Source organism: Pongo pygmaeus, chromosome 6, assembly GCF_028885625.2.
Source record: "Pongo pygmaeus isolate AG05252 chromosome 6, NHGRI_mPonPyg2-v2.0_pri, whole genome shotgun sequence".
Taxonomy (NCBI): domain Eukaryota; kingdom Metazoa; phylum Chordata; class Mammalia; order Primates; family Hominidae; genus Pongo; species Pongo pygmaeus.
In genome coordinates, this window is record NC_072379.2 from 49,279,100 (window position 1) to 49,302,837 (window position 23,738).

The 23,738-nt window shown below is 42.2% G+C and overlaps 1 protein-coding gene across 10 annotated transcripts in view; it reads left to right on the plus strand.

Moving 5' to 3' along the window:
* ELMO1 (engulfment and cell motility 1) overlaps nucleotides 1–23,738 on the plus strand; it is a 595,247-nt gene that overhangs the window by 224,232 nt on the left and 347,277 nt on the right. For all 10 annotated transcript variants that reach the window (XM_054496891.2, XM_063667384.1, XM_063667385.1 and 7 more), the window contains 3 exons: nucleotides 3,932–3,982; nucleotides 7,157–7,279; nucleotides 9,088–9,219. In XM_054496891.2, the coding sequence (XP_054352866.1) occupies nucleotides 3,932–3,982; nucleotides 7,157–7,279; nucleotides 9,088–9,219 (306 nt within the window). The remainder of the gene's footprint in view (nucleotides 1–3,931; nucleotides 3,983–7,156; nucleotides 7,280–9,087; nucleotides 9,220–23,738) is intronic.

Consider the following 23,738-nt stretch of genomic DNA (forward strand, 5'->3'; position numbering starts at 1 on the left):
CTAACTTCCGGACATTGATAATAATGGTAATATAATGGAATGTTGATATAAGATTAGGTTTGGATTTTGTGAATCAAGTCTTTCTTTGAAAACTATGCAACATAAGACTGACAGGAAACAGTTTGGCTATATATTATTCTAATAAACCACCACAAAGAGTAATAAACCATGACAAAGAGTAGTCTAATAACCTTAAACCATTTAAGATTCCAACTAAGAAAGACTGTATATAATTCAGCAGAATTTTATGAAGTATTATATGACTCATTCAATCAAGCTCTAAAAATACCTACAAGGTATTTAATTTACTTGCCCGTGGAAAAGTGATGTGGACTTCATAAACTATAAACTCTTGAAATTAAGAATGTTGTTCATCAAAATAAAGGGAGTATCATGATTTTTAAATTTAAAAAAATTTCAGTGAGTAGCGAGATAGCTCTAAAAAGGGATTTCAGATTCATAATGAAGAAAAGTTTGTTGGATATTATTTCCTGAAGGTCAGTAGAGGCCTGTAAAGCGGAAGACTGAGCTAACTGGTGATATCATGTGGGTTGCTGTGGATTTATATTAACAGCTGAGCGTGTATACCTTAGTCTGGGCTCTATGTTCTAAGTAAAATAAAGTTTCAGCTGGTCTGAATTTGACGTTGGCATTGTTATTGGCATATGTTCTGAAAAGTTAAAAGTTCTGAATTTTTGGCAAATAGGAAAATTGACCAAAGTCGGCCATCAATGATAATGTTATAGAGAGTCTGGCATGTGCCAGGCAGTGTTCAGTGTTTTATATTACATTATTTCATTTTATTCTCATATTCAGAGAAAGCCACATTATTGCTGTTTTATAAGTAAGGAAATTGAGACTCAAAGGGAGTAAAGAACTTGACCAGGTTACTGAGCGGGTAAGAATCAGAGTTCGAGTCTCAACCTTATCCCTGCTTTTACCTGCAAAGCATCCCATCCAACGCCTGTCAGAGATGTCACTCACAGAATTCTCCTGTATTTGCCAAGTAAACAACTCCCCGAAGCCTGGATAACACCAAGCCCATTTTCTCACTCCAATTAGATTGAAATATAATCTAAATATGTATTTACTGGATTTGCAGGAACACTATTTTTTGTTTGTTTTTTGTTTTACCTGTTTAAAGCCTTAGAACCATTGCTTTGTTTGGAGTAGCCTGATTCCACTTCAGTCAAATACTTTTTTAAAATTTCATCTTGTTTTTTTGACTTAGGGCCAGACACATTCACAGGACTCCGTTATCTGGGGTTTCTTTGAATTTGGAATGCTTTTAAACACTTATACCTTATTTCTGCTGTTACTGAAAAAAACGCCACCATGGTCAGAAGGACCTGTGCTGTTTTTTCCTTTTCATCTGTGAGGCAGGCCTTACTGAGAGAGGCCTGTGCTGGGGCCTAGGGTAAAGCTTCCTCCTCTGGGAACTCCCTTCCCTTCCAGGGTTCCCCCAGGGGTGGAGGCCTTGCTTTCCCATGCCTCTGGGATGTAGGAGATTCTCTGTTTCCTGGCACAAATGGAGGGAAGGGCTGGGCTAGTTTTGTCGGGGAGGAGGTTGCTGTTAGGCGGGCAAATGGATCCTTTTGCTTACAACTTTTACCATTATTCAGTTCACTATTTCAATGGCAAATATGTTGGTGAGATCCCTTCCAAATTTCTCTACAAATACTTATACTTTTGATAAGCACTATTTAAAAAACTTGTTAGTTAAAAGATTTGGTAGAAAAATCAGAAAATATTGACTCAAAAGGAAGAAGTTTGAAAGATTCCTGTAATTATATTCCCAGAGGCAGAACCACTGCAATTATTTACAACTCTTGTGACTTTCATGGTGCTACTTCCCTGTTTGTTCTGTGCAAATATTCTCCTAATACATCATTTTTTTTTTCACCAAATGTGAGCATACTACATGCATTGTAGTTTTTCCAAACTTCTTTTAAAACTAAACAATATTTTGTGGACATCTTTCCATGTCAGTATATCTGGATTCATATTTGTAGCTATCTGTACTTTTACATAATTTTAATGCTATAAAATATTCCCCATGGATTCTCACATTTACTCCAATAATTCCTTACTATTAGACCAAAAAATGGAGGCATGGATATTTCTATTTTCTCTTTGACCAAGCTGCTGTTCCTTAGGAGGGTAGTATAAAATATTTATTTGTTATTTTATCAAACATTTATTGTCTTCTCAGTGTCAGACATTGTACTTTGGGCTTGGAATACAAAAAAGAAAAAGACAGTTTCTGCTCATGAGGGACCCACAGTCTTATGCAGACAATAAATATTGTAAACAGATAATTACAATGATTTCTTTAGTAGAAGTTGTACATACATTGTCCCTTCTAACTTTAAATTTTATAAACTGATAGACAAACATAGGAACAGAAATATTTTTTCCGTTTTTATTTATGAGCAATAATTTCATCTTTTTAAAGGAGAGAAATTAAAACAGCTATAGGATCCTTTGAGGCTTTTATTTGTCATCTGGTCTAGGAGAAACAAAAAAACCACCACCAGTGGGCCTTTCTATGAAGATCAGAAAGAAAGCCCTGCTTTCTGTGCCTAGTGGAAGGGAAGGTTCCTTCTGGGTTACCATTTGACTTGTTTCTCAATGCGTCATTGCTCCTGCTTTCTTGTTTTCAAGAGCATAAGACCTAGTACTGGGTTTTGACTTGAGTGCCATCTAGCTTTTTTGAGTCACTTTACAGTATTTAAGCACTTTTCAATGCAGTGGGTCAGCAGGGGCGTTCAAATACAGTGGTCAACCTCTAACAGAGTCCTCTGAATTTCCATCCCTTCTTCTCTCCTGCTTGCTTTCCTTTCTGTGGTGGCGATGACGCTGTTAGGTTGATGTAGAGAGCAATGTTGACATCCTTGATTGTCCTCTGACTGTAAGTCACCCACGTTCCCTTTGTTAGCATAAAGTGGGCCCTGCTCTCCCGTGCTGCTCCTGTCCACCCCTGCTTGTATGCCCCCCTCAGAAATCTCCCCCACCCGCTATGTTCTTGGTTCTCTTTGTTTTCTGCAAATTTGTTTTAACCTTGGTAGAAATCATGGTTCAATTTTTAAACCGTGGCTTAGTTTCTTCTCTACTCAGTAAGAGTAGCAACACCAAAAACACCCCCTACCACAAAACAACAGTCAAGTGTCTTCCTGAATATGAGCAGTATTTTTACTTTAAAAGGTTCCAAGTGCTCCAAGACTATGCTTGATATATTATTTTCCCTTAGTCTCTACTTGTCAATATTTATAAAGGGAGTCTGTGCATCATTTCCTTTAATAAAATCACCCTTGAATCCTCCATGCCAATCAGGAGATGCCAAGGCATGAAACAACCTGCAGAAATCAGGCCTTGCAGAGCTCAGTGAGTGTAGACTCTAGAGCTTTGCATCACCCAGATATTTGCCCTTCACTTAAACTCCACTCAGATCACTTATGTAGCCTGGTATATGTATTACTCACTCTTTGGTTTTGCGCAGATTAAGGTGAAATGACTTTTAGAAGATACTGGAATCTCCTTGCTGCAGGCATGTGTTGCCTAATAAAAGCTTTCTGCACATACGTAGTCTAATAAAAGATGATGAGGCTTTCTAATAGAGAACCATTGCTTGGTTTGGAGTGCCTGATTTTTATTTAGCACCCACCTTTTTCTGGAAGGAAGAAATTCCTAAAGAAAAAAAGTTTGCAGGTGCCAGATATCTTTCCTTTGCTTTTGGACATGGCTTTTACATTCTAAATAAAACAGTCAAAAAAATCATTTGAATACTACTGCCTGTTTGAGTTCATTATTTCATAAGAAATACTGCTGATATACAGTTACGAAGCACACCCCAGGATAAAGTCATTTTTGGCCATGTCGAAATGTATCTTTCTAACCTAAGCCTTTGTGTGGGTGTGTTTTTCTTCCACAGGAGATGGCGAATATTTTGGCTCAGAAGCAACTGCGTTCCATCATTTTAACAGTGAGTACCTATGTGCTGTGACCTCTTTGTGGGGGAGGAGAGGCCTGGTGCATTTGTTAATCTCTTCTTTTGGCTTCAATCTGTGGTTTGTTCTGTGACTTGCTTCTGTGGTGAAGCAGTAGGAACTCTAACGAAGGAAAAAGTGAGTTTTTGGAATTGGAATAAATAAAGACTTTCCCACAGGAATTGCCTCATTGGATTGGAGGGAGGGGTTTCTGGAACTGCTCTGGAGAGAGAGAAAGGGGGAACGCATTCTGGCCGGGAGGGTTGGATAACTCTCTTAATGGGGCAGGTTAGGGAGGTCAGGGCTTAAAAGATTCACCCTGATGAGGTTTTGCTCTTTTAATGAGGAAGCTAGCTGTAAACATATCAGGTACCAAGAGAAGTCCTGAGATGTTGAACATCAGTTTTGGGGGTCCCCTTGCAAGACAGAGAAAGGAAAGATATAGATGGGAGCCACTCATTCGCTGCGATGCAAAATGACCTTAAACCTTGGTGGAAAAAAAAGCCCTAAGTGTCACCTTGCAAATGTTTAGAAATAAACCAAATAGCAAGATTTCCTGAGGCCTTACCTGCTATTTGACTTACCAGCTACTTGAAAGAAGCAGGTTGATTGATTGCCCTGCTTACAAAAAAGAAAAAAAAAAAAAAAAGGAAAAGAAAAGAAAGAAAAAGAAAGATTTCTGTTTGCGTGATTCCAAAGAGCAGTTCAGCAAGCTTACAGTTAAAGGACACTTGGTCCTCAAATGCAGGTTTTATTATTATTCAAGTATGGTGAGGCCAACAGATCAGGAGGTGGCTGGCACTGAAAAGTTTGTTAATGATAGTTCCCCAAAGGAGGGGGCATGCCGTGCCACTGGGGGATTGTGGGGGCAGGGGAAGCTCCTGAGTCAGGAGGCAGGGGAAGCCCAAGGAGATCTGGGCGAGAGCCCTTACTGTGGTTTTTGAGGGAAGGGATAGGTGAGGCCAGGTAAGCTGGCTGAGCAGGTTTAGGATTGGCTAGTTTGAATAATTTCAGTGGGCTCTGGAGTTTATGGGCTGTCTCTAGTTGTCTGGTACCTGGCCCTGGGTGGTTAGGGCAGGAGAATAGTGGTCCTAAGAGTAGGAGCCAGAGCTGGTAGATGAGTGGGGGTTGGGTGCCAAGGCTCTGGACTGATTCGTTTACATATGAAAGGAGTCATTTATTATCTCTAGGAATTGGCTAGACCTGGGAGGAGCAGTCTCTCCAGGGTCAACAAGGTCCCAGATGTCCCAACACCAGAAACAAATGTCTAATACACACACACTATCCCCCCTCCCTCCCCCACCAATGCAAGTAAGCCATCAAAAATTAATGTTGAAAATAAATGTTCTAGATCCCAAAGCCAGTGGTGATGCCTGCAATTTGTGACCAAGTTAGTTTGATTTTAAACTTCCTGGCTGTCAAGGATGACAAGAAACGTATGAGTGTAATTTTCATTGTTTGATAAAAAGAGGTCCCCCAGTTCTTCGGGAAAGATAAACCTTTTCCCTCTGGAACTGAAATCTGAAATGAATCTTGGAAGAGCATCTTTATACATTCTAGGTCCAATCGTGGTTTTGGAAGTACGGAAGTATTCATAATTACTGTCCTTCTTTGTATTGGCTCTCAGTAAATGTAGAAGCAGCAGCATCAATGTGTAGCTCAGTGTCTTCATATTACCTTGATGTGGCAGTCAGGGTTAGAATGCCCTGAGATATGAGTGGCATTAATGACTGTGGTCACCCTGTCTCAAAAACCAGTTTGCTTCAGTGGGACTTCTTGTATGAGATGTTGATGGCTGAAGTTCGAGGTTGGTACTCTCCTGCAAGAACTTGGAGTGCAGTACTTTCGAGTTGCTAAGAAAAGAGATACCCATACACTTTGGATACTAAGTGTATGCTATGAGTTAACATGTTCTTCTGAAGATTGGAGGATAAGGGGTTTGATTTGCTCCTAACCATCCTGTTGTCTAGCTTCCCTGCTTCCCATAATTTTGGTTCGGTGACTTTGTATTCTCTCATTCCTCCCTGTCCTCTTTCTTCTATTCCTCAATCTTTTTCCACCCCTCCTCCTTAAATTAGCTGTTTCAGCATGGCACTGACAGCTATGGTGTGGATTGCAGGTGGATGTCAGGTTGAGAGGCACCCAGGCAGCACTCTAAGGACCTAGACTTCCTCCAGTCCTGGAGGAAGATCATTTTTCTCTACAATGGGGGAGCTTTGTCACTTAGAATGGCCACTTAGAAGTTGGTTTGCAGCAGTCTACCCAGGAGCAACTACAGATTGCCAAGAGAATTGGTCTTTCAGATAGCATGGTGTGACTGGGGCTAACACAGTTGAAATAACTGATTTGATGGGCTGTTCCACCACATTGATCCATTGTTTGCCATTTTTAATGTAAAGCCAGAATCTCTGTTGAAAAGTCTGTACATTAGTCCCAAATGCTGAATATTGAGTTGGTGGCAGCTGTCCCATTTCTGGGCAGGGGTGAGGGGATTGGGGGTGGACCTATCCAGTCTTCCTGTCCTGCCACTCCTTGTATGTTCTCTTTTCAGTTCTGTTTCTATGGGGAAGAGTCATTTTATCTTTCATTTAATTGTTAACAGTGAGTAATTCACGAGCATTTGCTCTCTGCTTTTGATGGTAGACATCCTTGTGTAGCTCTCACAGTGGATTAAGATTTGATGGGTATTTTGCTTTTGTGTGTTCCTTCTAAAACTTTTCCCCATTTTGAAGTGGGCTCACCTGTCAGAGACAGTCCCAGGGTAAGATAATGGCAAAATTGCTTACTATGGGTATGCACCATTGGTTTTTCTGCCGCATGTGACAGATGCTTCCATTGTAGAAATCCACAGTTGTCTTGGAGACATCCCCATTTCAAGCACATCTTCTCTTGACTTATATGGCTGCCATCACCAGTCGCTTTCCAGCGCTTTTCCCCTTCCACTCCCTCCTGCCCACAGTAGGTTTTTTCATGGACTGTGACCTGAAGATCAGGAACCTTACTGGGCTCTGAAATTCAAAGGAAAGCTCTGAAATTCCCTGTGCCCTCATCTTCCTTCTCCATTCCTTGTACCTCCCAGTGAAGACTGTGAGAGCCTTCTTGAGGGTTAATTCTAGTTGTTTCCTTTTCTTTCTCTTTTAAAAAATTTCATTTGTGAACCATCTCCCTAGCATGTCATCCGAGCCCAGCGGGCCATCAACAATGAGATGGCGCACCAGCTGTATGTTCTGCAAGTGCTCACCTTTAACCTCCTGGAAGACAGGATGATGACCAAAATGGACCCCCAGGACCAGGTGAGTGCTTGTTGGACAGCAGTCAAAGCACAGGAAGGACAGAAAGTGTCATTAAAAGTCTTTTCTTGAGATACCCTGAAACAAGGGAGTTTCAGAGTTTGATATGATGTTGTTTTGTTATCATCTCAGAACTTAGGGGCATGGCTTCAAAATTAGGTGAATCTAGGATCAGAAAATATACCAAATGCATTCTTCCATTAGGCTCCAAACATGCATGTTCTGCCTTTATTGAATAAGAAAGTTTGATGTCACATGACCACAGACCTTAGCTCCTGGCCCCAAGTAACATTTAATGGTAGTAGCTTTGGAGTCAAGTTCCCAGACAACTAGGGCCTCTTGGTGACTCTATGTGGCATTGATTCTGCGGGGTTGAGGTAGCAATTTTCGTTCTCCAGGGATCAGTGCCAAGAGCAGGGTCCCAGATTAAACCTGATTTCTGGGCCAGCATTTCTGTCGGTTGGCTGTTGGCTGTAACTCTCTGCTAGGTCTCTTGTTGTGCGTGAAAGGTTATAGCTCCATTCAGAAGGCTTTGGGGACCTTTGCTGTGTGAGGGTAGAGTGAGAGGAAACAGCTGGGAGCCCTGCCGTAGCACATTTTCAACTTAAACAGCGCTGCAGCTTTGGAAAGGAAAACACTCATTATTGGCATGTGAGGGCCTGATCTGTTGCAGATGTGAACTGCATATGTGAAGTGTGTAGCTGCCGCGGCACTTCATTCATGGAGCAAGACCATACGGTTAAGAATGATGGAGAGGCTTTGAGCGGCAGTGAATGTGCCCCACATTTTTGGCAAGGTGTGGTCATCCCAGGGAGAGGAGACTGTCATCTTACCACTTCTAGTGACAGAGAGCAATGCCTCTTAACATTGAATGACGCTCTTTGCTTGGAAACCCTTTTAAAAATGTATTTATGTATTTTATTGTGGTGGGATATGTATAACAGAAAGTTTACTATTTTAACCATTCTTAAGTGTACAGTTTAGTGGCATTAAGTACATTCACATTGTTAGGAAACTATCACCACCATCTATCTCCAGAACTCTTTTTATCTTGCAGAACTGAAACTCTGTCCCCATTAAACACTAACTCCCCATTCCCCTGTCCTCTTAGTCCCTGGTAACCACCATTCTAGTTTCTGTCTATGAATTTGACTACTCCAGGGACCTCATATAATTGAAATCGGACAATATGTGTATTTCTATGTCTGGTTTATTTCACTCAGTGTAATATCTTCAAAGCTCATCCAGATTGTAGCATCTACTGGGATTGCCATCTTTCAAAGGCTGAATAGTATCCCATTGTATGTCCACACCACATTTTGTTCATCCATTTACCCTTGGATGGACACTTGGGTTGTTTGCACCTTTGACCCTTTCTTTCTTTTTTGTCCTGTGTTTGTTTCCATGAAGTAACTTAGTGGGGTGAGGCACTTTGGGTGCTTCTTACTTTGTTCCCAACTGTACAGTATCCCCAGTTTCTCTAGCTTAGCTTTCTCCAATCACGACCCTTCCATCATATCTGGGCCTCTCAGTTAAGACTGCACCGGACTATCAATATTTGTGCTCCAGATGACTACTTGGCTAAGAGGACCACTGTGGAATACAGCCAGGCCTGACCAGCAGGGAGACTGACGGGGGAAGAGCGGTCTGCAAAGCCCTAACTTAGAACATTGGTTCTCTTTTATCTGTTTTTCTTTTGCCTGAATGCAGTGATTCATTTAGACCCCAGGGAAAGCGGGAGTATATGTAATGTCACACAATGAAAGCAGCTTTTTCCCCTCTCTTTTCTTTTTACTCCCTGATTCCTTCAGGCTCAGAGGGACATCATATTTGAACTTCGAAGAATTGCTTTTGATGCTGAGTCTGAACCTAATAACAGCAGTGGCAGCATGGAGAAACGCAAGTCCATGTACACGCGAGATTATAAGAAGCTTGGCTTCATTGTAAGTAAGCTATCCCCAGTATATGCTCTCCCTCCAGCCTCCCTGGGCTTGACCTCAGCCACATAACTGATGTCTCTTCCGAGCGTGTGGTCCTCTTGCGCTTTACAGAATAGTTTCCACATTTCCAGATGTTTAGCTGGTTTAAAGAGGATCACATGAAAATCTCTTCTGGCTTCAGTGAAATGGAATAACTTGCACAAGTGTGACTAATACTGCGTTTGTTTATTCAGTTCTGATTAAGTGTAACCGAGAGTAGTTAGCCGAGAATGTATCTCGACTTCATTAAATCTACTTCACAAGATGCTTAAGATTTGTGTTTGACTTAAATGAGTGATGGCAGCTGTGGGATGGATCTTATTATTGGGTTAGTGAGTTGATTACTTACATACATCAATTTTATATCAAAGTCAAATTGAAAGTCTCCTGAAATTTAATCATGATGACATAAACACAATTTATGTTTTCTTAAAAGGTCTCTCTTGCTATGAATGCTAATAGGTTGTCTCCTAGATTTTTTTTTTCAGTTTGCAAATCAGAACACAGCTTGTCCCGAATATAATCCATTGTTTTTATTTCTGTTTGCACTATATTCTTGATTTTCTCCCCATGAAGTCTCTGAGTGACCTTCAGCTAATATCACATTCTGCAGGTGTAAAATTGGATTTCCATTTTAATCCCCATCATAAATGGCATTACTGAGATTTTGGCTTCGGTAATTAGAAATCACCAGGCATTATTTTATAGTTTCAAATACTCTTTCCTAGGAAAAAAATATATACGCTCTATATATATATATATATGTGTGTGTGTCTGTGTGTGTATATATATATGGTGTATATATTTTATACATATGCATATTCGTGCATATACATATATACAGACATACCCAAATATATATACACACACAATGTATATTTGTGTATATATACTAATATATTTATACATATTTTGACAAATGGTATCATGCTTTATGTGTTATTTGAGATGCCTTGTCTTTCATGGGAATATTCTTTGAAAGTGTTTTCATATTACTGTGTTTCATTACTGATTTGTTTTTCATTATTTAGATGTAATACAATTTATTTAACCAAGCCCTTTTACTAAATGATTCAATGCTTTGAAATTACCATAAGTCTATAATTAATATCTTACAGCCCAGAATGTATGCACACCCATGATCACATTATTAGGATAAATTTGTGGAACTGTACTTTATATGAGATATGTTTTCAAGGCTTTTGATACTGTCTAATTGCTTTCCACACACAGAAAGTCATGTCCATTTTAACCAGCAGTGATCATTTTTTTTAACTCTCTCCAGTAGTGTTTCTTAAACTAAAAAAACCTAAAAACCTAAAAAACTAACAATCTGTCAAGTTATTGTTTTTATAGTGTTAGTTTTAATATGATGTTTTAAATAAGAATACTTACTGAATATTCAGCTTTGCAGCTTGCCTTACAGAGGTATTCTGAAATTATTTTTGTATCATCATATTTTATATTTCGACCTTGGCATTCCATTTTATCTTTAAGTTGAATAAATTTTTTAAAATTTTAGCAAAAAATGTCATGACTGGTGGAGCGGGTGAGTCTCCTGTACTTCTGTGTCGATGACCAAAGCTCCAGGGTGGCAGTGACCTTGCTGGCAGAGCCCCTCTGCCAGAGCGATGGTCCAGGGAAGGTGGATGGGACTCACTTTCTACCTCACCCTCAATTCCAAGTTTTACTTTTATGTGGTAAGCAAGACATATCGAGGTCACTTGGGAAGCTTTGCGAAATCACCCAATCTCTCTTACTCTCAAGTCATATCAAAATTACCAAGGAAGAATCAGGGCATGTACATTTGGAAAATACTCTTAATTGATTCCTCTCCTGAGGGAGAGCCTGGTTCTAGGGTGCTCCTGTGACTGCAATTTTATCGTCCTCCTCCTGCCAGTGCCTAAATTTCTTCTGAGCTATGTAGAAAATCCAAAACCTGAATTCTTTCCATGTGCTGCCTCCGGGATGCATGTGTCTCTGTCCCAGTAGTGGTTTTCCTTGAGGGCAATTGGATCCCAGAATGCACAGTATGGAGGGACTGTGGAGAGGGAGAGGTTGGGGGCTGACCACGTGGAGGAAATAGGATTACTATAGAATCTGGGTCCCTGTGAGAGCTATCTGGAATGGGGGTGTGTGCTATGAAGCATCTCCTTTTTATTTTCAGACCCTGTTCTTACATGAGATGACCAGGGTATTCCATGAGCCAAAATCGGAGTAAATTTTCTCAATGTAGCTCCATCTGTCTTAACATTCTTGTTAATTCCTTGTACAGTTTAGTCTTGGTGTATCTCTGTCTTAGTTTTTCCTGTCTGGGGAGTGTTCTGCTTCATCAGTACAGAATAATAGTTTTTTTTTTTTTTTAACTGAAAGTTAATTGGAGGTGGTTTTAAGGCCTTTAGCACTTATGAGGACTTGAAAAGTCATCCTAGAAAAAGCAAAGACTCTGAACAGAGAATAATCATAAGAGAGTGTTGGTTTTCTTTATTTTTTCATGGTTCTTTTTTAGTTTTTGATTTTAGTTCTTCCCCTGCAACTTCTCCCAGGCCACAGTCTTGCATCAGAGAGTTGAGAAGTTGTAACGACTATTTAGTAATGATTTTGAATGCTGGGAATGATCCAGTAACTTTTGACAAGCAGATATTTTCACTTTTGAATACCCAGCCAGCCAGAAATAGACAGGCCTCAGTAAACAGAACCGCATGGTCATTGCACCACCTAGAGACAGTCTTGCAAAAACGCTGAAAGCTGGCTGATGATATCAGGGTCTGGCTGCAAAATCTCTAGATGCTGTAAGCAGTCTCGTGCGGAATTCTCTCTGTACTTCCCAAAGAGGAATCATCTTGCCTGTTAAAACTCCTTACTGAACTTTAAGGATTAATTTGAGGTTTGGATCATCTTTTGGATCACTTTGAAGAAAAGTTCAGTTCATAAGATGAAGACTGCTATTTCTCATGTTTCTGCTCCCAAGTAGGCAATGCCCAGCAAGCATTACATGACAAGGCTTTGGAGTTCACTGGGCCTAGATTTAATTTTAGCTTTCCTCCTTTTGAGCCATGGGCCAGTGGTTCAGTCATTTAACCCGTTTGGGCATGGGTTTTCTCAGCTGTGAAATTGGGCAGCATCTTTTCCATTTTGAGGTTATGGGAGGGCCCCACAGGACCGTCTACCAGCGACTAGCACAGCAGCTGGAACCAAGGTGCATTCAGCCAGTGCTACTTCCCTTTCTTCCTTTTGGAGAGAACACATCATAGAAATCATCTGCAGCCTTTTAAGTTTTCCAAGGTAAAAGTGGCCATTGCTCCAACAAGGCAAGAAGAACAGTTTATTAAAGGATAATAAACCACAACACCTTTGAGGAGGCAGATGGGCATCACATTCTTTCTCAGCACAACATCCCAGTGGAGCAAGTTTTTCTGATAAAATAATTTTAAAGTCATAATCTAGGTGGCTGAGTGGTTTGTAAGGTTAGTCATAACACAGAAAAGCTGCTTCATCTTCTGAGATCTTGTTTGTTTGTTTGTTTGTTTTTGGTAGAGTTTTGCTCTTGTCAGGTGCCCACCACCACGCCTGGCTAATTTTTGTATTTTTAGTAGAGATGGGTTTCACCATGTTGGCCAGGCTAGTCTCAAACTCCTGACCTCAGGTGATTCACCCACCTCAGCCTCTCAAAGTGCTGGGATTATAAGCATGAGGCATACCAGCCATCTTCTAAGATCTCTGTTATTGATTCTCTGGTTTCAAAATGGACAGGCCTTTGTAGGTCCCCTGGAGGGAAGAGACAGTTGTCTGGGATAATGCTAATCTTTTTTTTGAGACAGAGTCTCGCTCTGTCGCCCAGGCTGGAGTGCAGTGGCGCAATCTCTGCTCACTGTAACCTCCATCTCCCAGGTTCAAGGATTCTCCTGCCTCAGCATCCTGAATAGCTGGGACTACAAGAGTGCGCCACCACGCCCAGCTAATTTTTTGTATTTTTAGTAGGGACGGGGTTTCACCATGTTGGCCAGGCTGCTCTCGAACTTCTGATCTCAGGTGAACCACCCACTTTGGCCTCCCAAAGTGCTGGGATTACAGGCGTGAGCCACCGTGCCCCGCCGGGATAATGCTATTCTTAGTGGAACTTCTAAGGAAGGGCACATGGATTCCTGAGAGTAATGGAAGGCAGACTCTCACCTCTAGGGTGACTTTATTTTGAGAACAGGGGAAATGCTGTATACAAAGTTGTCCCTCTTGATTATAGCCGCCAAGACCTGTGCACCATGGCTTTCACACTCTGCAAAGTGTTGTGTTCCTGGCTAGAGCCCTTTCAGAATTTGTCTCTGGTTTATTTCCAATTTGTAGCCTCTCTATTTGTGAGTTTTTCCTTGTTCAGTCTACCGGACAAGCATGAAAAAGGAGATGTCTGTAGTTCATCTTTCTGATCCCCTTCTGAATCAAAGCAGATATTAAAATCAGACAAGGCTTTTTTTTTTTTTCTAGCTGCTTTGTTTTCCTTTCCTTTATCTTGACTGCAGAGAAAATAAGCTTTTTTTTTTAAAAAAAAAGAGAAAAAAGAAATTGTTTCTAAACAATATAATGTGTTTTAACATGAAATATTTTACAAAAAAATTTCATCATATTTCAGGATCATCTTGGAGGGAAAAATGACTAAAATGTGAAGGTGGAAGAGGTTATGGGTAATGGTAAAAACATTTCAGAATTAAGATTCATGTTCAAATTTTTAAGAGGATTTTCTACCTTCTTGGGTGATAGAAGATAATTATCTGTAGTTAACACAAGTATAATTACACAAAATTACATATGCAGGGGTTGGTGTCATCTTAATAAAATTTTTCAGCAGATAGAGATGGCAAGGAATGAAATGAACTGCATATTTATATTTTTCTTTCTCTATCTCTGTTCCCATCCTAATACTACGGAAGGAAACATCTTTGTCTAAATGCTACTAGGCTTCAACAGTCATTGTGAGAGTAACATTGTGTTTAAGCTTGGGCTGTAGATTTGGGTTGCTGACATCGATTTCTGACTCTTCCACTCACAGGCTGAGTGACTTGGGCAAGGTACTTGACATTTTCATGTCTCTGTTTTTTATTCTTTAAAATGAGGGATAATAATTTTCTCTATCAATATGTGTGTTGTGTAGATTAAATTAGTAGATACTTGTAAGTTGTTCAGAGCAGTGCTTGCTACATAGTCTGTGAATCTAGACGCTATTATTATGATGTTATGATTGATATTAATATTATTGGAATGGCATCCAGTGCTCTATGACACCATGACAGATTGTGATAGCGGAATGTTAGAGTTGTAGGTTGTCCCAGGAGGGTAGTGTGAAAATCCATGGTGAAAGTAACAGTTAAAGGTGAAAGAACACTAGGTGCTTGGGAAACTGCAGGTCATTTATCATGGCTAATGTTTATGTTGCAGAGAGGGAAGTAGAGTTGCCTTTTGGAGTGAGGGAAAGGTTATAGAAGAATTTTAAATTCAAAGGGCTTTAAATACACAGTCAGTCCTCATTATTCATGGATTCCGTATTTGCAAATTTGCCTATTTGCTAAAATTTATTTCTAATGCCCAAATCAATATTCAACGTGCTTTTTTAGATCATTCTTGGAAAATGCACAGTGGCAAAAAATTTGAGTTGCCCAACTCAGATGTTCCAGCTGAAGTCGGACAAGACACCAAGCCACCACCCTGCGTTCCTGTTTCAGCTCTCATGCTTCAAACAGGTGTCCCTTTCCCAGTCTATCTAGGCCACGTTTTTCTCATTTTTGTGCTTCCTGCTTTCTGATGGTAATTTCAGTTTCAAATGGCCCTTAAATGTAGTGCTGAAGTGCTGTTTTTGTGTTCTGAAGTGTAAGAAGGCTGTGACATGCCACGCAGAAAAAATACGAAAATATACGGATTTATTGAACTTTGTTGAGGCAGTAGTTATAGCACTGTTGGCTGAGCATTCATTGTTTACGAATCAACAACATATACTAAATAGGGTGTCTTTAAACAGAAACACACATAAAAGAAGGTTATATATTCACTGGTTGGCAAAAGCGTTACGGTCAGAGGCTCGCAGAAACAATTTAATATTGTTCCTAGGAGCAATGGTTCAGTAGTTGTTACCTTATTTGCAGCAACTTTCTAGGACATAACTACTGCAAGTAAGAAGAGTCTACTATACTTGGAAGTCCCCAGGGAGCTTTTGGGCAGAAGTAAACTATGGAGAGGAGAATCCCAGAGGGTTTCTCTGGGGAAGAGAAAGTCTGCTCTTAAATGGTAATGAGAGGTGAAGCCAGCTGGGCTTCTGGGTCGGGTGGGGACTTGGAGAACTGTGTGTCTAGCTAAAGGATTGTAAACGCACCAATCAGCGCTCTGTGTCTAGCTAAAGGTTTGTAAATGCACCAATCAGCTCTCTGTGTCTAGCTAATCGGGTAGGGGACTTGGAGAACTTTTCTGTCTAGCTATAGGATTGTAAACGCACCAATCAGCACTCTGTGTCTAGCTAAAGGTTTGTAGACACACCAATCAGCGCTCTGTGTCTAGCTAATCCAGTAGGGGACTTGGAGAACTTTTCTGTCTAGCTAACGGATTGTAAATGCACCAATCAGTGCTCTGTGTCTAGCTAAAGGTTTGTAAACGCACCAGTCAGCATGCTGTCAAAACAGACCAATCAGCACTCTGTAAAATGGACCAATGAGCTCTCTTTAAAATGGACCAATCAGCAGGATGTGGGTAGTGCCAAATAAGGGAAAAAAAGCAGGCCACCGGAGCCAGCAGTGGCAACCGCTTTGGGTCCCCTTCCATGCTGTGGAAGCTTTGTTCTTTTGCTCTTTGCAATAAATCTTGCTGCTGCTCACTCTTTGGGTCCATGCTGCCTTTATGAGCTGTAACACTCACCGCGAAGGTCTGCAGCTTCATTCCTGAAGTCAGCGAGACCACGAACCCACCAGGAGGAAGGAACAACTCCGGATGTGCCACCTTTATGAACTGTAACACTCACAGCGAAGGTCTGCAGCTTCACTCTTGAAGTCAGCAAGACCACGAACCCACCAGAAGGAAGAAACTCTGGACATGTCCGAACATCAGAAGGAACAAACTCCGGACACACCATCTTTAAGAACTGTAACACTCACTGTGAGGGTCCGCGGCTTCATTCTTGAAGTCAGCAAGACCAAGAACCCACCAATTCTGGACACATTTTGGCAACCCAGATGGGACCATTGCCTATCGCCAAGGTGAGACTAACGCCTATTGCCAAGTGGTGAGTACCATCGGACCCCTTTTACTTGCTATTCTGTCCTATTTTTCCTCAGAATTTGGGGGCTAAATACCAGGCACCTGTTGGCCAGTTAAAAGCGACTAGCGTGGCTGCCAGACTAAAGACACATGTGTCAGGCTTTCTGGGAAAGGGCTCTCTAACAATCCCTGACTCTTCGGAGTTGGGAGCGTTGGTTTGCCTGGAACCAGCTTCCACTTTTCCTGTACTTCTGGGCTGAGCCGAGGGTCGACAGAGAGGAAAGCCATTCAGCTCTGGGGTCCCAACAACAAGTTGGTTGACCCGGCAGCCATGAGCAGAACTGTCAAAGGCATGTCATCCAAGCAAGACTCGCCCATCTATCCTATCTATTCTGATCCTTGCCCTCTAGGTCCTAACGCCTGCCAGACAAACTTCCTCTCACCTCTCTTCTCCGAGGCTAATCCCACTTCTGAAAAACCACTCCCTGTCTCTGGTGCTTTTCTAGTTTCTCCTATAAGAATTATTTCTAGTATAAACTCCAGGACTCTGTTACCTTCTTTAGGCGCCCAGGCTCACCAATCAGAAAGATAGAATTTTTGCCCAAAGCCCCATTGTAGGGGGACTATCTGGAATTTTAGGATCCCTCCTCAGACAAGCAGGCCTAACAAAAGCTATTCCTGAAGCTAGGATATGGGGAGCCTCAGAAATTGTATCCTTCCTATTCATATAAGTGAGGACAAAAGGCATCACTCTTCCAACTCTGGAGATTCCTTCCCTCCCTCAGGGTACGGCCCTCCACTTCATTTTTTGGGCATAACATATTTATAAGACACGGGTAAGGTCCCAATACTAACGGGAGAATGCTTAAGACTCTAACAGTTTTTTGAGAATGTGTCGGTAAGGGCCATTAAATGCGATTTTGCTCAGTCCTCTTTGTGGTCTAGGAGGACAGGCAAGAGTCCAGGTTTTTGAGAATGTGTCAGTAAAGGCCACTAAATCCGACCTTCTTGGTCCTCCTTGTGGTCTGGGAGGAAAACTAGTGTTTATGCTGCTGCGTCGGTGAGTGCAACTATTCCGATCAGCAGGGTCCAGGGACTGTTGTGGGTTCTTGGGCAGGGGTTGTTTCTGCTGCTGCGTTGGTGAGCGCAACTATTCCGATCAGCAGGATCCAGGGACAGTTGTGGGTTCTTGGGCAGGGGGAGAAACAAACCAAAACCGCGGGCGGTTTTGTCTTTCAGATAGAAAACCCTGAGGTATCAACAGGCTCACCCTTGAAATGCATCCTAAGCCATTGGGACCAAGTTGACTCACAAACCCTGAAAAAGAGGTGGCTCATTTTTTTCCTGCACTATGGCCTGGCCCCAATATTCTGTCTCTGATGGGGAAAAATGGCCACCTGAGGGAAGTATAAATTACAGTAAGAAGGAAAAGCTAAATAATTTCTGCAGATCATTCAGTAATGCTCAGTACCATGTTGGAATTCACAGGGGAAGTATTATAACTTACTATGATTCAATTCATTTATTTTACAGCCAGAAACTGCCTTGAAATGGCTGCCATACCAAAATACCGCATCCCCGAAACCTGGTGAATTCTCAGAAAAATCATTCTAGGTGAAGAGAAGCCAGTCTATGGTGGACTTGCCTTATATTTCAGCACCTATCCCAGTGTGACTTTATCATAGGCTTTCGTCACTAAGAATGTGGTACAGTCTCTTGAAGTACAAGGACAGCATTAGTAAGAATCTAGAATACATTTGTGGGAATTGGAGAAATTAAATTTTGACATTCACTTAATTTTTGTGGTATTCTCTTTTTGCAACAGGGCATCTCTGGAAAGCACAAGATAATGCAGGTTTTTGTCAATCGAATCACTTTTCCCTATATCCCATATTAATAACTGGGATAGTATTCTGAAACAAGCACTTTGCTTTCAAATACATTTTAGAGATAACCCATAAGCCTAAAAGTAAAATGACAATATATTTAAAAACACACATTTACTGAAATCTTGTACAGTTATAGCTATATAGAATTCAGGAGGTCCCAGGGTGCTCTGCAGGGAAGCTCTGCCAGTCCTAGCCAGTCCTCCAGACCCAGTCAGCCCCTTTCACCTGAAGGATCCTTGGGGACATGGGTAAAGGGATTACCCGGGATGGTTCAGGCTGCATGAACTCACAGAGATGTGCCTGTTCCTCAGGGACCAGATCTTACACTGTCTGCCTCCTTGACACTTTGATCAGATCGGACACTCTCTTTTCCTATCTGAAATGCTGCAGACCTTAGTTCTAATAACTTCTGAGGCATCCCTGGCCTCAGCAAGTCGGGAAATTCCTTAGTGAACCAGAGCAGAAATAGCCACCAGGTGGCGCAAACACACAGCCATTGGCTCTCAGCCAGCCCCCTGAACTCTGGCTGACCAGCTGCTGGGACATTCTGTTAGGTTGCAACCCTGCTTATAAGCCTGAAAGGTTTGAAGTTGTTTAAAGTTTAAAGGCCAAGACAGGGGTTCTTGGGGTCTCCTTAGAGGGCTCTAAAGCTTTCATCAGGGCCCGGCAGGAACTAGAAGCATTCTTGGATGTGGAACTGGCTCCCTTATGATGGGATTTTCCCGATGTTCATGGCAGATGGGCTTTTTCCCAGAGCCTGAGTCTCCCAACTCTCATTCCCAGTTATTTTTCCTTACTCTGTCATGAAAGTATTTTAAGTGGGCAAACAACCTATACAAGTAATTTTTGCTTTCTGCTTTAACATGGAATGCACTGGAAATGGAAAGTCTCTGAATGTTGGCTGTAAAAACAGTAATAATGTATTTGGGGGTTGAAAGTACTGTCACATTATTAGAATATGTGACAGTAATAACGTGAAGAGGGTAGGGTAGTAAAGGGAGTTAAAGTGAACCAGCATTTGTGGGGAGTTATACAAAGCTGTCTGGGGAAGTTTGATCTGAGTCTTGATGTGGTTCTCAGGTAAATAGAGTCTTTTAGAATCATTTTTCAATTTTTTAAACAGTAGCCACTTCTGGAGCTGTATGTTCAAAAGTACTGTTGAGATTTCTGTTTTAATGGTAGGGAGCGTTCGAGCCTCTTGAGCATTCTTTTCTTTTTATCTCTAACTTTTCTTTCCTCACTCCTAAAAAGATTAAGGGGAATTTATTTTTATTTTTTATTTTTTTTATTGAGACAGGGTCTCACTTTGTCACCCAGGCTGGAGTGCAGTGGTGCGATCTTGGCTCAACTGCCTCCCAGGCTCCAGCTATCCTCCCACCTCAGGACCACAGGCACTCACCACCAGGCCCAGCTATTTTTTAGTATTTTTGGTAGAGACAGCATTTCACCATGTTGCCCAGGCTGGTCTCAAACTCTTGAGCTCAAGCGACCCACCTGCCTTGGCCTCCCAAGGTGCTGGGATTACAGATGTGAGCCATGGCGCCTGGCCATAAAGGGGAATTTTAAAAGGGAAGAGAAGTGAAAGCGGGTGGCCTATGAGGCTGCTGATGGGTCAAGCAAAAACTGTCAGGGAGTTTTGTTGCACACTTCACTGATTGGCAGGTGGGCATCCTTTTCAGGTGGCTCATTCATCACAGGTGAAGAGAGGATTGCCAGCACCCTGCCTGTACATGTTCAGGGTTGCCTCTGTGCTGTCTTTCTTGGATGCTTTTGGTCAAATGACAGAGAGAATGGCATGCACTGTCTTCATGTTTAATTTTACATGCAGAAACCGTAGTTGTCTTAAAGTTGTAGCTGCTAGTTGGGCACAGTGGCTCTCTCCTGTAATTCCAGCAGTTTGGGAGGCAGAGGATAGAGGATCACTTGAGGCCAGGAGTTCAAGACTAGCCTGGGCAATAAAGTCACACTGTCTCTACAAAAAAAAAAAAAAAAAAAATTTAATTAGCTTGGCCTGGTGGCATGCGTCTGTAGTCCCAGCTGCTTGGGAGGCTGAGGCAGGAGGATCCCTTGAGCCCAGAAGGTCAAGGCGGCAGCAAGCTATGATTACATCACTGAATTCCAGCCTGGGCAACAGAGCGAGACCCTGTCTCTCTGTGGGGGGATAAAAAACAAGTTGTAGCTGCACATGTAGGAAGGAAAAAGTTAGCTTTGGAAAGCTCTCTTGAAAAACTGAAGAAGATCAGATTTATTTCCTGTCATTGAACCAAGCAAACCAAGCACATTAAGTCATGGGGCAGGGCGTCTGCACAGTGTGCTCTTCTCAGATAACTCAAGGTCTCGTGGGGCCATTTCCACTTCAGTGTAGCATCATCATACTTCCTAGGGGTGCAGAGAGATCAACCCGCTTAGAACACTTGCAGATCTTTCTTCTGTGACCCACCTTTGCTGTCAGCTGCATTGAGAAAGGACATCCAAACTGGTGCAGTGGGGCCCCTAAGGGCAGTCCTAACACAAGCTCTCTGTCACTGTCTCAGGTGAAGAGTTGGCCCGTGTTTTGCTCTTGCTGCAGGGTATGTGCTGTTGCCACCATTTCCATCTGTTTGGTGACTTTCGTATGTGATATGTCACTCCCTTCTTCCTACTCCGGCATGGGGAGGGAGCAAGGAGGAGTACTTATTGCTGGGAATAATCTAATTTTAGAAGCACCCATGACCTGTGGACTCCTTCTGAAAAGGGGATGCATGAATAATTGTACTTTTAAAACTTTGTTTTGTTCTGAGACAGGGTCTTGTTCTTTTGCCCAGGCTGGAGTGCAGTGGCATCATCATGGCTCACTGCAACCTCCACCTTCCAGGGCTCAAGCGATCCTCCCGCCTCAGCCTCCCAAAATGCTGGGATTACAGGTGTGGGCCACCATGTTCAGCCCATTTTCATATTTTTAGAGGAACTATTTTAAGGGAAAGCTTTTAAAAACAAATGACCTATGATTCATTGCCATGATAATACTTAACCTTCGTTCTTACTTTTTACGGTAATTAACTTTAACTCCAGACACAATTTCTCAGGGATGGTTATTGAACACCAGGTGAAGAGACAGGTTTCTTCCACTCCTGTTTTTCCAAACTCCTTTCCTATTTAGCACGCATTGCTGTGCCTTAGGAGGGACATTTGTGGGCGGTTAGGGTTGAATCTGTTCTCTGGTCACTAGGGGGCGCGCCTATCAAAGGCATGTGTGTGAGAAACTCCGCAGGCTGATGGCACTTCAATAAAGAGCAGCTCTGATGTATTCATGAAGTGGAGGACTTAGTGGGGACTCTTCTAAGTGGGGTAAGTTTAGCAGGTTCAGAAAAATGCTTTTCCAGCCAGAATCTTCCTCCTTCCCCCTTTTAGCTCAAAATCTCCAATAACTCTGTCCCCTGGCTGTGGCAGAAGGAGAGGCAACATATTAAACAGTGTCAGTCCTTCGTCTCTGAGTGTGTTGTGCAAACTTCCTTGGCATCCTTTCTTTGCACATGGGGCTTTGGAGCAAAAGGGCACCATCCAGCAGGTGCAAGGGTGACACACAGGGAACCAAGGGCAAAGAAACATCAGGGTCTCGTAATGTATAAGCAAGTCAATTCTGTTTGAGGCTAATAAAACATAGCTTTTATGAGTGCAGCCTTTGGTGCCAGACTGCCTGGTTTTGCATCCCAGCTTCATTGCTCATTAGCTGTGTGACCTTGAACAATTTACCTAAGTGTTTCTTGCCTCATTAGTAAGTTGGATATAGTAGTATCTCCCACCCAGGCTTGTTATGGACATTAATGAGTTAATTGATGTTAAGTTCTGAGAAGCCTTGGCATGTAGCCAGTTTTAGTAAATTTTTACAATTGATGATTGTCATTTGGATCTGATGGTGGAAATGAGTCTGCAGAATGCATTTACAGTAACCCAGATGACTGGGGACATTCTTCATTTGACTATAACCAGCTGGGTCTGAGAGTAGAAATATGTGGCTTCAAAAACAGTTAATCCTGAGGAGTGGCATATCCCAAAGTCCATGAATTCTAGAGAATTTTCATGAGACTGCTTAGCAGTGCAGGACTTTTATACCCCTCAAAGAGCCTCTTTAGTGAAGGAAGCGGTGGATATTTTGCTCTGCATTTTTGCTACTCAGGAATTAGCATGTAGGCACATGGCCGAGGATGTCCTTATGGTACCTGCTCTTGTGCAGATTTTCAAAAGCAGGTAAGACTAAAAACCACAACATATATTAAATCAATGTTACTGTCCACGACAGGAAGCATTTTTCAACTGGATGACTCCATCCACAGTACTCTTTGGAGAGTGCCTTGGACCTAGGCTGGGCAGTGCTAGGACAGAGGACCACCAGAGTCTGGCAGGGCTGAGTGGTGATGGGGTCCTGGTACCTGGGATGGGTAGTTATAGGCATCCAGCACCTCTTCTTCCGATGATTTTCTATAGGTGCCTGTACTCGTGATTTTGCCTCTAGTAGGATCATATCAAAGCACCCCTGAGAATCATGCTGGTTATTCTGGGGTGCAGGCAAGAGAGGGAAGGAATGACCAGTTAAGAGTCCTGTGATCCAGTTACCTGCTTCCCATTGACCTGCTTTTGATGAGCATCAAACAGCTCCATGCAAAGCTAGCATGCCTTCTATCTTTATCCTTTCTCCTGAGACAGTGTGCTGTTGTGATACTTTTTATTTTGTTTTTCCATTTTTTCAAGTGGTGACTATTTGTCACAGTGCCCTTCCTACCTCTGAATTCAGTGTGATGTGACCTTGGGAGAGGAGGTGTGAGCACGACGTCCAGACTCGGACATGTCTGTTTCACGTCTGCCAGGAAGTAATTTTTATGCTGGGAGCCGGCTTCATGGCGTGGGATTCTAATTCTGGGGATGGCATTTTGTATGTGTAGGAAGACTGTCAAAACCTTTCCAATGGGAAGGGACAAGAACCAATTTGAGAATCACATGGTTACATAAGAACTGGCCCTGTGCGGGCATCTCTGCATACTTCCTGCACTTGTTCATTCTGAAGACGAGAGAAAGAGGAGCAGGAAGAATCTTCCATGAACTCTGCAAACCTACAAACTTTCCAATGAGAAGTGGTGCACATTCCCGAGATGGTGCTTGGGACAACATGGTTAAAAGGGTAAGGGGTATTTATTAACCCTTTGCTTTCTTGTTATTCCTGTCCCTCTTCTTTAAATGTTTACATTACCAAACTGGCTAGACTGCTGAGAATTATCATTTTTAGGTTGCCTGCTAGGGTTTCCACTGGTCTTATCCCAGTAAGTAGCTGCAGAAAATAGCTGCAGTGGCCACACCCAGCAGCAGTAGCGTCTAGGGGACTCTTTGGGA